Source organism: Ambystoma mexicanum, chromosome 13 (genome assembly GCF_040938575.1).
Source record: "Ambystoma mexicanum isolate Mex_15411 chromosome 13, UKY_AmexF1_1, whole genome shotgun sequence".
NCBI lineage: Eukaryota > Metazoa > Chordata > Amphibia > Caudata > Ambystomatidae > Ambystoma > Ambystoma mexicanum.
Window position 1 is genome coordinate 257,506,065 of NC_090938.1, and position 13,349 is coordinate 257,519,413.

The 13,349-nt window shown below is 46.9% G+C and overlaps 1 protein-coding gene across 5 annotated transcripts in view; it reads right to left on the reverse strand.

Annotated features, from left to right (window-relative positions):
- Positions 1–13,349, reverse strand: part of LOC138521162 (zinc finger protein 510-like) — a 392,105-nt gene that overhangs the window by 63,132 nt on the left and 315,624 nt on the right. For all 5 annotated transcript variants that reach the window (XM_069633749.1, XM_069633751.1, XM_069633750.1 and 2 more), the window contains one exon: positions 6,139–6,210. In XM_069633749.1, coding sequence (XP_069489850.1) covers positions 6,139–6,210 — 72 coding nt within the window. The remainder of the gene's footprint in view (positions 1–6,138; positions 6,211–13,349) is intronic.

Genomic DNA, 13,349 nt, shown 5'->3' on the forward strand with positions numbered 1-13,349 from the left:
AACTAGTTTGTGTTGTTTGTGTGTATGCTGACCTGCAAAAAAAACAGCGTGTGTTGAAAACAGCCCGCTGGATGTAAGGCTTATTAGAAATTTGGCCTAAACACTAGGGTCTCATGCTCTTTTATGGCATTTTCCAGGGCATCGTCTACTGCCTTACCAAACACACACATTTGCTTATATAGCATATTGAATAGGGTGGCTTGTGTTTCAAGCGTAAAGCCCGACTGACGCAGCCAATCATGACGTTTTAATAGCATGCCCTTTGCCACAAATCTGCCTGCAGTATCTGCTGCATCTAAATTGCCCTCAATACTGTTGTTGGCAACCTGTTTCCTTCAGCTTTAGTCATTGAGATTTGAGAGCATATGGGTTCTGACTCTGTACGATGACCCATAGTGCTCTGTTGTAGCTGGATAGACAAGTACTATTTTTAGCAATGCGTGCTTGGCAAGCAGCTGAAGTAGCTACTTATTTCCCCAATACCAAACGTGTTTTACTCTCTTTTTCGGGTGGCGCTTCAGCCGATACCAGAGGAGTGCCTGCTCTTTTCCCTGGGCTAGTTACCACTAGAGAATCTGATTTAAGATGTCCTCTGATATATAAGGGGTCTGAGGGAGCAGATCTAAATATTTTTTCTATGCAGGGATTAACTGCCCTAGTAAGGAAAGGAGTGACTAAAGAGTGCTGAATATGCTTAGTAACGGATTGGAGCAGCGGAAAACAATTGACTTATTGATGTTTACTCCTCTAACATTTCATCAACAAAGTCCATGGGCCTAATTCTAAGTTTGCCGGTCCGGAAACAAAGGTGCAGGTAAAACTATCGGCCACAGTCGCTGTGCCCGACAGGTCTGACCCTGCTGGGCGCAGCAGCCCTGGTAGGCAGACTTGTCACGGGAGCACTGGCAAAGTTGTTAACGGTGCCAGTGCTCCCATGTCCCCATAGAGTCCAGTAGGACTCTATGGGAATGGGGAGTAATGAAACTGCCGGCACTTGACTTCTCTCGGCTGCCGGACGTGGAATAGCCCAGTGGCACCAGGAAGTGAGGCGCCGGTAATTCATTCCGAGTCCAGCGGCAAACCGCCGGTAGCACCGGCAGGGATACAGCTGCACTCGGACTGAGGCCCCATATCTTCTATAGTCTCTTGAGTGGGGATCTTAAAGTGATCTGCTGCCTTTTTGAGTAAATCAATTGTAAAAAATGTGGTTGTGAACAGGTGAGTCAGCTAGTGGGTGGTCCTGATCTTAAGGTAATGGGAGTAAATATTCATCAGGATCATCACAGATATTATCCTCAGGGTCAGAGTAATTATCAAAAGTTCCCTGATGATCTGTACCCTCATGATATTGGTAATATATAACCATCTGCACAACCTCATCTTCTGGTTGTGTAGAGGTCTCCTTTTGTAACCTGGGAGATTCACAGGGGAACTTGCGCTGCTCTAAATCAATGTGATTTTGTCGCACTTGGTATCTTTCCATGAACGTAACAAAAAGAAGATACCATATCCATCGTCTCTTCAAACCGTTCTCTCATCCATGACCCGCGTTTTTGTTTATCTTTTAGAGGGAATACAACTTCTTCAGGATTAGATGGATGGTGTTAGTGTAAAGCCTCCAACAAAGGGGATAAGGCTTGTTTGTAATGTGTCTCTTTCGACGAAGTCTGTTCCTGCGTCAAGGTTTCCTCTTGCATGTGTATGCGCTTTGGTGGCTGTTTGGAGTGTTTGATGAATCAGTAATTTGTTTCGTGTACATGGAGGAATGTACGCTTTCAAAACGTCAACCAGTGTCTTTTAATGCGTGGTGGAGCTTCCGCTCGACGCTTGTTTAGGTAATACGCCTTGTCGCGCACGTGGAGTGGGCGCAGAGGACTGGGGATAGGAAGAGGGACCAGCAGTGCGTTTGGACACCACACGGCCATGTTTTGACGATTTTGTCAACAAATGGCTTGGGTTTGTGTGTTTATGACCACCCTGTGTTGTTTGTGCTTATGTGTGCCACTGTTGCTGGGTGTGCTTTCCATAGCAGAGCCATGGGCCTGCCTTCCAGAGGGGGCGGGGGGATTGCCACGCAGGAATCAGCAGATCCCATATTTTCCTTGGCCTCACTTTGTGCGCTGGAACTGCTGTGCTCCTCTCTGACTATTCGACATCTGTTGGGACACCTGAATATTGACCTGCATGGCGCTGGCCACCCCACGCTTGGTTTGTTAATCTTTTAATGTTTTAAGCCAAAAAAGCTCACATGCTGAGCAACGTTTTTCGCAATGGTCTCTCGTGAGGTAGCGATTGCACACACGTTGTGTCTCCTTCCAGGAGTAGTTTTTGTTACAGGAAGGGAAGCATGTAAAACAAGTACTTTCCATACTGAAGGGGCAGGTAAGAGAAAAGCAGGGAGTGTGTAAATATATACATTCTCTAAGAGAAAGAGAATATAGAATACACACCCCACTCTCCCTACTGTACAGGCTGTAGTCTGGTGTAGGCTGAAGCAGTGAACTGTCGTTGGATGTGCCAACGGTCATCAAAAAGCTTCTTCTCTCTGGCAACGTCGTTGAAAAACTGCTTGTTAGGCAAAGTTTGTGTGCAGTACCCTCTGGGAACACTACAAACAACTATGACTACAGGTATAGGCAACCCAACCTTTGGTATAAGCTTGTACTACACAGTTTTGGTGGCGTGTTAAGCAGCCAGGCTTATCTCAAGGAGGGGAAATGTGAGCTGGAGTGGAGTTACACAAAGATTCACATTTACAGGTATTCAAATAAACTCTTACAATCAAGGTTTCTTGCTTAAACAATTCATAATTTATCAGTCAGTTATAAAGCCTTCTTCAGAAGGGAGCAATAGAATAGTAACACACAAATATACTTTTTAATACTGTACACTCTGAGTTTCTGGATCAGACAAGGCCCTTTTGGGATGGCCCACAGACACAACCTACACCCACAGGTGACTTCAGTAACAGGAGTGCTGGGGACATTAATACCTTACTGTTGGCATGCAGAATACTCTTTAAAAGGTAAGTAAAAGACAAATGTTATTAGAACACAAGAAATACAAATAGTCATAAGCAGGGCAAATACTTTCAGATAGCTCTGAGAAGAGTCGTTGAATTCAATAGGCTAAACCAAATCAATAAGCCAAAGTATTTATATAGGATGCAACACTTTAGGTAAGTAAATGAAAAAGTCTGTGCACAAGTTCTTATGAGTCTTTGAGAACAAGAAGAATCAAATGTAGGGCCACAAGCTGATTAGACTTGTGAGTTGCAGAAGTTATAAGCACTTCCACAGTAAGAAGATCTCTTAGGCTAGTTTTTACAGTACCTTAGTAAAGAAGAAAAAGATGCAGCTGAAGACTTCTGTTCCTGTACAGCTCTGCAGGTCTCACTGTTCCTGGGCTTCAGTCGTGGGGACAAGAGGGATGACGTTGGGGGACTCCTGCACTGTATTGGCACCGTCAAAGCTGGCAACCTGCAAACTTTACTTTCAGTGGCTGTTTCGCGTTTCAGCTCCTTGCGGTACTGCAAATAGCAGTAAGCGCGGTTCCTGGCTGTCGAGGAGGACTTTCCTCACATCTGAGGTCCCGCACTCGACTGAGGGGGGGGTCAGGCCTGGTCAGTCCTGCTTCGTGGGAGTCCGGAGAATCTTCCAAATGCTTTAGGCCATCTTACAAGCAACGTACACAATCTGGTGCCCCTTTCGCTGGCTCTACAGTTTCCTGCAGCAACTCTGAAGAAATTCAACCAGCTCTGAGATGGGTGTCCAGGTGGCTTACTTGGGAGTTGATTGGTCTGACCAACTCAAAGGGAGGAGTCGTCCTTTGCAGGGCTTCTCTGTTGATGCGAACTTGGCGATTCAGACCTGCAGCAGGGCTTCACCGGGCAAAACCAACGGTTCAGGAGCTGCAGCAGCTGTCCTCTTCAAGCTCTTCTTCGGTTCCTTCGTCCAGTGGTCGACTCTGCCTTCCAAGACTTGCCTTTTATTCAGTTCTGTCGCATTCATTTCAGCCTAGCTGCCACTCACCCAGCAGGGTGGCTGTCCTTGCCGGACAGTTAGCCAGCCAATCACCACACAGTGCATTTGGGTCACATAGGAGACTAAGTACATGGAGTTTCGGGCACCTCCCTCACTTCCTGGCTACCCCAGACACTCTGGAGCCAGAGGCGGGGTTCACTCCTGAAGCCCGCCAAAGGCGAATGAACAAAGAGACCAAACCTGGTTTGTCGCGCAGAGAGAAACTCGAGAAGGACCTTTCCAAAAAGAAATGGTGAAGAAAGAAGACCGGGACCTGTTTTAACAAAGGAGGCTAAGGCGCCATCTTGAAAAAACATGGCTCCCGCGATTGAACGTTACTGGAGCTACGAACAGTTTGCAATCGGGGTAAATCATGGTAGTTCATTGTAAAACCACTTCCACCAGCCATTCTGAGAGGAAAGGGTAACATTTGACTGTTACATGAGTAGCTATACATACATAGGGGATAATAAGTAACCCCTGCAGCACTCTATTGTAAGATAGGGGGTGCTGGGTCTAGAAATGTACAGGACTACGTGAAGTCAATTTGACTCCACTGTTCTGGGAAACAGTAGTTGATCCCATAGAATGTATTTAAACATTAGGAAATCTGAAAGACTTCCCTTTGGCACTGCACTGAAGGTGCTTTGTGACAATTGTAAAAGATGATGCCTATGGAGTTTGTTAGACTCCATAATCAAAAAGATACGGAGGTAAAATTCACACAAAAATATATGAGAGTCCTCAAAATCCAGCAAAGTTGCTGGGGGTCTCTAAGTTACAGGGAGTTAGCACATTTTTGAGAATTCTCCCTAACACTGCTGTGGCGTTGGTCGTCAAAAATGTTTTAAGAAACAGTAGCAAATTTAAGTCACAATATGTGACAAAAGGCTATAAGCCATGAACTTCGCAGTATGTGACCGACCATGATGGAGGAAAAACTAATTTGAGGGACCTCGACGCGTGAAGGACCATGGATACAGTACAAGCCACATTAGGGATAGTATTACAGACACGCCCAGTCGACGTCCCTTTTCGAACTTCGAAAACAAGTCATGCAATACTCTGTACTTACCACTAGATGTCTGTCCATGCAAGCATGTGATTCTGAGCAGATCCATAAGCCCCAGAAATATGTTTTATATTTAGAATGTTGTGTGATAATATTACCAGCTGATTCATGTTTATAGTGTGTTTTTAGGCTTACAATAGAGTATGTGTGTGTACTACCTGTCTAAGTAGAATCATTGTCCATTTCACTGTGTGGCTTCATTGTGGACCCTGGACCCCACTCATCTCGCCTGAGACTTAGCCTTGACCACTCTCCATGGTTACCTTGATTGCGTTTGGCTAAACGTCCAGAGGTCAACTGTTCACTATAACTAGAGTTGTCTCCTGAAATCTGTTCACCAGAATATATTTGATATCTTAACATTAGCCATGGGAACAAAACGGTATTACCCAAATTGTTGGTTTACAATTGTTCGAATGAACAATTGACCGAATTTAAAGGGTCACAATTGACCTTTTCACAATTGACATATATATATATGGGGTTTTGGGCGGATTTGGGTTGGGTGGGGAGATGCAGGGGGGTTTCCCCCCGCATTTATGTTACAATTGACCTTCACAATTCGGTCAATTGTGAAAAGGTCAATTGTCATTCGAACAGTTGTAATACGAACAATTCGTATACAACCAACAAAACCACTCTACAAATTGAAGCTGGTAAACTCAACTTCCTCATTCTCACTGTAAGTGTCCACATGTCTGCAGAGGAATGGGCGCAGTTGCTATCTTTGGTACATCAAGTAATGGATTTAAAGGGTCAGTAGCAGAAGTAGATCTAAACCCCCCGCCCCTCACCCCCCCACCCCAGGCCCATGACTTTGAGTGACAGGAGAGGAACCTCCTTGTACTGCCCATGGGCTCCACATAACGTAGAGCTGGTGGGCTATGGTCCACTGAAGCCCCCCAAAACACACACACACACACACGACTAGGCAAAGGATTTTGTCACAGTATATTGAAAGAACTTTTCATCAATTGCACTGGAAACACACAAATATCGTCCTGACAAAAATCCAAATAATTTTGTATTCGTAATATTCCTCACCTGCATCACTTCCTCCTTCATCCTTCTCCTCATGTAAATGCTGTGAAAATGCAGAGGTCTTAAATAGATTACCTGAAATAAGAAAGACAAATCCATTGTCATATGAAATTATCACTGGAGTTTTTCAAAGTTGATTAAAAAGGATTGCAAACTAGTTTGTCAGCATATTATGAAAAGTACAAATTAATCTGAGTCTATATCTTGGTAAAACTTTATTTTTCCTATATAACATTTTAACTAAGAAAATCAGCTGAACATATTATACAAACACATACTAAGTACTCCTTATTATAGAACATTCATAAGCAGCTACATTTAAAATAAATCTGTAATATAATGACACATTATGCAGGTTTCAGACAGACTACCAATTATATGATTGCTAGAGCAGTAATTCATCTAATGGAAACATCTCATTTTTTGCCTTCAGGTAAGCAACAATCATAGCTGGAGCACTTGTACCACATTGGCGTTAACTTCTCCCTGACAGCACTAGATAGCTTACTGGCGCAACAATATCAGCAGCCTCTCACACAGTGCCCTTTATCGACCACCACTTTCTAAGCCACCACTTTGCTGCTGTACTATTGGGCAATCCTCTTCATTCTCCAAATTCAAAGCCTTCCAAAGTTTGCCCTAGAGTACCCCTTTGTCCTGAATAATATTCAACTTAACAAGGTGCTGCTCTTAACTAAGACTGACACAGTGATTTTTCTAAATGTTCACCCAGTTGGATCATAACACAGCATTACGATATTGGCAATTCTGATTGCAATCAATGACTCGTGCTAATTATTTTTGGTAAACAAAAGTATGTCCTTTTTTTGGATAGAAACTTTGGTCTTCTTGCTCGGTTGTGTGATTGTGTTAGAACATTATTCAAAATATATTGAGTATTCAAATTGTCAAGTTATCTCAGAAAACAATGTTTTTTAATCTATGTTAGGCAGAATTCTCAGAAATGTGCTAATTCCCTCCACCTTAGAGACCCCCAGCAACTTTGCTGGATTTTGAGGACTTCATTTTCTTTAACTTGAAGAGTGAGACACTTTTTCCCACTCTCTCATGTATTTTAATGTGATTTTTGAACACTGTGGTTTCTTTTGGTTGTGGAGTCTGACAAACTCCATAGGCATCATATTTTACATTGTGTCACACGGCACCTTCAGTGCAGTTACACAGGAAGTCTTCCAGATTTTCCAAAGGTGTAAATACCTTCTCTGCGATAAACTACTATTTCCCAGGGCAGTAAAGTGAAATTGACTTTACTTACATTTATAACTTTCTAGACCCAGCACACACTATCTTTTTTTTTCAAAACTTTATTTTCATTTTTATAGGGGTGATACATGACCAAACAGTCTTAATGGCAAGTCTTGTTTGCAACATAAACGTATCGAACCCTCAACTTTAATCACCCCCCGACTCCTCCGCCCCCTTCCCCAGTAACAGCACACACTATCTTACAATAGGGTGCTGGAGGGGTTACTTAGTATCCCCTTTCTCTAGCTTCTCATGTAACAATTTCATGTTACCCTTTCATCGATGAATGGCTGGTGGCAGTGGTTTACTTTTAACTACCGTGGTGTGCATTTACCGTGGGCTGTGTTCGCAGCTGCAGTAAAGCCACCAAAGGTGCCATTTTTGTCAAAATGACCCGTCTTGTTTTTTCGCCATTTCTTTGTGGAAAGGTCCTTCTCGAGATTTACTCTGCGTGCCAAACCAGGTTTGGTCCCATTGTTTGATTTGCCTTTGGCGGGATTCACGAGTGAAGCCCGCCTCTGGCTCCAGGGTATCTGGGGTGGGCAGGAAGTGAGGGAGGTGCCCGAAACTCGCTATGCTTTGTCTCCTAGGAGACCCAAATGCACTCTGTAGTGATTGGCCGGCTGACTGTCCGGCAAGGACAGCCACCCTGCCGGGTGACTGACAGCTAGGGTGGAACTAATGGGAGAGAACTGAGTAAAAGGCGAGGCTTTTGGCTTGGAAGGCAGAGTCAACCACTGGACGAAGGAACCAAAGAAGAACTTGAAGAGGACGCCTGCTGCAACTCCTGGACCGTTGGATTGCCTGGTGAAGCCCTGCTGTTGTGCTGAAACTCCAAATGCGTATTGACAGAGAAGCCCCTGCAAGGACGACTTCTCCCCTTGAGTTGTTGGGACCAATCAACTCCAAAGCAAGCCACCTGCACATTCTCTCAGACCTGGTTGACTTTCCACAGAGTTGCTGCTGGAAACCGAAACGCCAGGGAGAGGAACACCAGATTGTGTGTGTTGCTTTTAAGCTGGCTAAGAGGTCCAGGAAGATCCTCCGGACTCCCAGGAAGCAGTACTGACCGAGCCTGAGCCCCCTCAACAGAGTGCGGGACCCCAGAAGCAAGGAAAGCCCAACTCGACAGCCAAGAACCGCAGTGTTGCTATTTGCAGTAGACGCGAGGAGCTGAAATAGCGAACAGCCACTAGTTTGAAGATTGCCGGTTACTAGCGGTGACCGTCCCATTGCAGTGCAGGCGTCCCCAGAAGTCCTCCCTCTTGTCCCACGACTGAGGCCCAGGAACAGCGAGATCTGCATAGCTGCTCAGGAACAGAAGTCATCTGCTGAACTTTTTCTTCAATACAAAGGTTCTGTAAAAGTCTGAGAGAACTTAAATCTTGCTGTAGAGTTGCTTGCATCTTCTACTACTCACAAGTCTAACAGCTTGTGGCCCAACATTGATTCTTCTTCTTCTTAAAAGACTTCTAAAACATTGTGCAAAGACTTTTCTTACTTACCTGCAAAGAAGTGCTTCAGCTCATATAGACTTTTGCCCATTGACTTTGGCTTAGCCTGTTCCACTGAATGACTCTTATTGGGGGATCTGAAAGTAATTGCCGGCTTAAAGAATATTTGTGGTCTCTTGTATGTTCTAATAACCTTTGACTTATTCGTAAATGATCCTAAATACAACAGTGATATATCAATGTCCCCAGCACCCTAGCTATTGAAGTCACCTGAAGGTGTAGGTTGTGTCCGTGGGCCATGCCAAAAGGGTACTCCCTGATTTAGAGAATACTTGTCGCTGTGAATCTCTGTAACTCCCCTACAGCTCACATTGACCCTTCTTTAGATAAGTTTGGCGGCTCAACACGCTACCAACCTGTGTAGTACAAGCTTATACCAAAGGTTAGTTTCCTATTGCCAGGAGGTCAGGGTTGTTGTAGTGCACCCACAGGGTACTGCATACAATCTTGCCTAACAATCTAGGAAGGAAAGGAAAAAGTGCCACTATGTCGTGTTTTCAGGAAATTACAATCGGAGCAGTGCAAGTTTTTTTTCCTGCAAATGATCATCAGAATTATATGAGTACTGAGACTGATATTTCCTTCTATTGAAGAAAAGTATTGCATCCAAAATAATGCTCTCCATGCTGCCCTTGGCCTGCGCAAACACAACCATGTATCTGAAGGTGGGTGGGGGTCTTGCATCCGTGCAGTGAGCCTGCTCTCTGTAGAGGCTGCCGCATGCTCCTGGAACCAAACGTGATCCTAGTACTAGAAATAGCGCTTCACCCAGCAAAACCACCCAGCAAAACCACAGCCGTCTGTGCCGGAGCACAGCGGGAATCAGTGGGACCCGATAAGGCGGCCGGCAGAAGCGCCGTGGCAGCGAGCGCCGGCCTTGAGAATCGGATGCGTACTTCCCAAGATGGCGGCCGCACCACTGAGCGCCCTCAGCAGAGGATGAGCCGGCGCGCACTGTGGACTGGCAGCAGGAGGCTGAGCTGGCGCGCACTGTGGACTGGCAGCAGGTGACGAGGAGACTGTGGCACACAAACCCGGACACATTAACAGCCAATCCTCTGACGATAGCAGCCAGCGCTCATACGCCGGCGGGACACAACCCAAAGCAGAGGCGCCTGTAGGGCATGAAGCCAGCGGGCCTTCCGTTGCCCTTGGTCCCTCCTTGTCTCCCCCCTGCACCGCAGGAGTGGTGCTGGAATACTGGAAGGCAGCCGGGGGACATGAAAGCACTGGGAGGACTGAGCCGGCATGCAGGAGCGGGTGGCCAGGAGGACACCCACACAGACAGTGGCAGCAGGCTCCCGATAGCGGCTCAGGGGGACATCAGGAAGTGAGGCACAAGATGGAGAGAGGCCTGGCGAGACCTGGTGGCCAGTGCCTACCCAATATCAGACCCAGGTGAGCCAGGGGGACTTATAGGTGACCTGCCTACCCGGCAGGCCACCATACATACTGATGGCCCCAAGGCACACGTGCACTGGGCTGGGGGCATCTGTGCAGACCTTAGAGCACACTACAGCCACGCACCATAACTGAGTGGAAGTGAAAGTGGAGGCCAGAACAGGAAGAGCGTACAGCACACAGTAGCAGCCAGTGAAAGGGCCTCTGGACAGTACAGTGATACCGGCGAAAGCAGGAGAAAAGGGGAAGCCCGCAACTAGAGAGTGTGGAATGCGCCTGGAGGCGGTGGTCCTGATGTGAGGGGCAGGCTACAGCCAATACAGTAGAGCAAAGCAGGAGGAGAAAATAAGCACTGAGCAACATCAGTGAGAGCGAACCATAATAGCCAAGCAAATGGGGCACGTAAAACGCTCCTCAATTGCAGAGAAAGGCTGGAAAGGGAAAGGCTGATAAACACACAAAGAGAAAAGGGTGCTCCGAGACATCAGGGAGAACAAGCAGAGACATTCTCAGCGTCACAGTTTACAGCGCAGGAAGAAGGTCCCATTCTGGTGGCCATTGCAGCACCAAAACTGCACTAGAATGCAAAATTGATGCAGTCATAGTGGATGTGGGCCTGTTCAGACAGGACGTCAGGGCGCTTGCAGATCACCTTGGCACAGCAGAACAGAAGGTACGTGAGAAAACACTGCAAACATAGCCAGTGGACCTGACAGATAAAGTGAAGGTTCTGGAACACTGTGTGGAAGACGCAGAAGGGAGGGGCTGGAATACTTGGACTTCCCGAAGGAGAAGGAGGAAGAGACCCTACAGAATATGTCGAGAACATGCTACTGCAAGAGGTGGGCCCAGGCGCCTTAACACAGGGATTCGCAGTTGAAAGAGCACCCAGATCACTGATGAAGAGGCTGCCGCGGGGCGCTCCCACAAGACCGATTATAGCCAGGATCCTGAACTATAGACAGACAGAGAAACGGTTCTCGCCTTCTCTAGACAAGGAGGGAACACCACAAGAGGATTCTCAAAATTAGCAATATAGCCCAATTACACAGCCCTAGTCCAGAGACGCAGGGCAATGTTTGGCCCAACCAAGGAACGGCTGAGGAGAGCAAACCTACATTATATGCTGATCTACCCAGCCCAACTGAAGATACTGCACAATGGTAGAACGCACTTCTTCAATAGCACAGAGGAAGCGCAATCTTGGATGGACGCACAGGGATACCGCAACTTCCGTGCAGAAACAACAAAGTGCCTTAGTCGGAGTACACCAAGCCTAACATTGAACCGTCCCAGGGTGCTACTGCACTACAACAGTCTGGAACATGAGGGCGAGAGTACATAGTGAGAAGAAATGCGGGGGCACAAGAACTATAACATCCCAACAGCAGCCAAGCGCCCAGAAAAGGCTGCCCTGGCGGTAGCCACAGGCCCCAATTAAAACTTTGGACGTTAGTTTTAAGGCGTCAAGCTGCCGCGCGTTGCCCAATGCAGAAGAGATACTGGAGTGGGAGAAGCAGCCGGGCCTGAGCGGGGACTGATGGGCGAGGGAGGCAGACAATGGGAGACATTGGGGGGGGGGGAAGACTGTTGGGTTAACGGACAAGCAGAACCACAAGCCGCTGGGTAATGTTGGGTTATGGGACAGGTTGCAGTGTGACGAATATGGATAGGACAGACAATACGCAGTTGTGGGCAAGATTAGAGGGCTTGACCCACTCTCCATGGTGCGGTGGCAGGGCAATGGGAAACGGGTGGCCCTGGTTTTGAGAATTGTTATGGCATCTAGCGGGCTGCGAGTAATCACCTGGAATGTAAGGGGCCTTAAGAATTACGTCAAGAGACTGAGGGTGCATACCTACCTTATCAGGAAAGGCATTCAGGTGGCAATGCTGCAGGAAACACACCTCACCACTGACAGACAAGCCGTATTGTCCAAGAAATGGGGACGCAAAATGTACGGCTCGCCCTACTCAGCGTACGCCAGGGGAGTCCTTATCTGAGTGGCGCCTACTGTCCTCTTCCAGCCACTAGAACATACAAAAGACAACAAGGGGAGATTGGTCGTAGTACACGGGCTACTGGAAAACAGAAATGCTTGCTTCATTAACACATATGCCCCGAATCACAATGCCACGACATTCTTCTAGTCACTATACACCAAGCTCCCAGCGTACATGGCATCCACATGGGTTTGGGATGGAGACTTCAACTGTACTCTAGATCCTATCCTAGACAGGTCAGATGGGAAACACAAAAAAGCTGGCACTGTCCGCCAAAACCCTTGGGACCCTTTGCGAGACCTCAGACTGGTAGATGTCTGGAGAGAAACACATGGAGAAACACAGGGATACTCGCACCTTTCGGCTCCACACGGGGTACATACGCAAATTGATTACATTTTCCCCAGGAGAGAGCATTTTGGAGAGTTCACACAAACAGAGTATATGGCCAGGGTGCTCTCTGATCATGCACCCCTAACAATAACATTACAGGGCACAGAGCAGAGACCTAGAATACCCACCTGGCAGCTGAGGCGCTACTGGACGACACCTTCAGTGACTACATGGGCGAACAGGTCATAGATTACTTAGCCTCTAATACGGGCAGTGTGGCACAGGCAAGAATCAAATGGGATGCATTTGAGGTAGTCATACAGGGATGGCAGTAGGGAAGACGGGAGGCCTTACGAAAGGAATACTAGACAGCCTGGAAGCGATTGAGGTTGAAATAGCGCTGAAGGAATGCATTGGAGAGGCAGCAGGGGGAGAGCCAGTGGAGCTGATAAGACTGAGGCAAAAGTGCACTGGCGAATGGGAAAGACTAGACAGACTGGACTTTGCGAAATACACACAGAGACTACAGGCAGAGGAGGACAAACCAGGGAGACTGCTGGCATAGTTATGTAAATAGGAAGAACCAAGGGACATGATAAGCACCATAACGGACGAAAGTGGGGACATAGTCAGGACACAAAATGGCTTCAATGGGATGTTGGGCAGATTTGATAAATCACTATACTCAGCGGACACG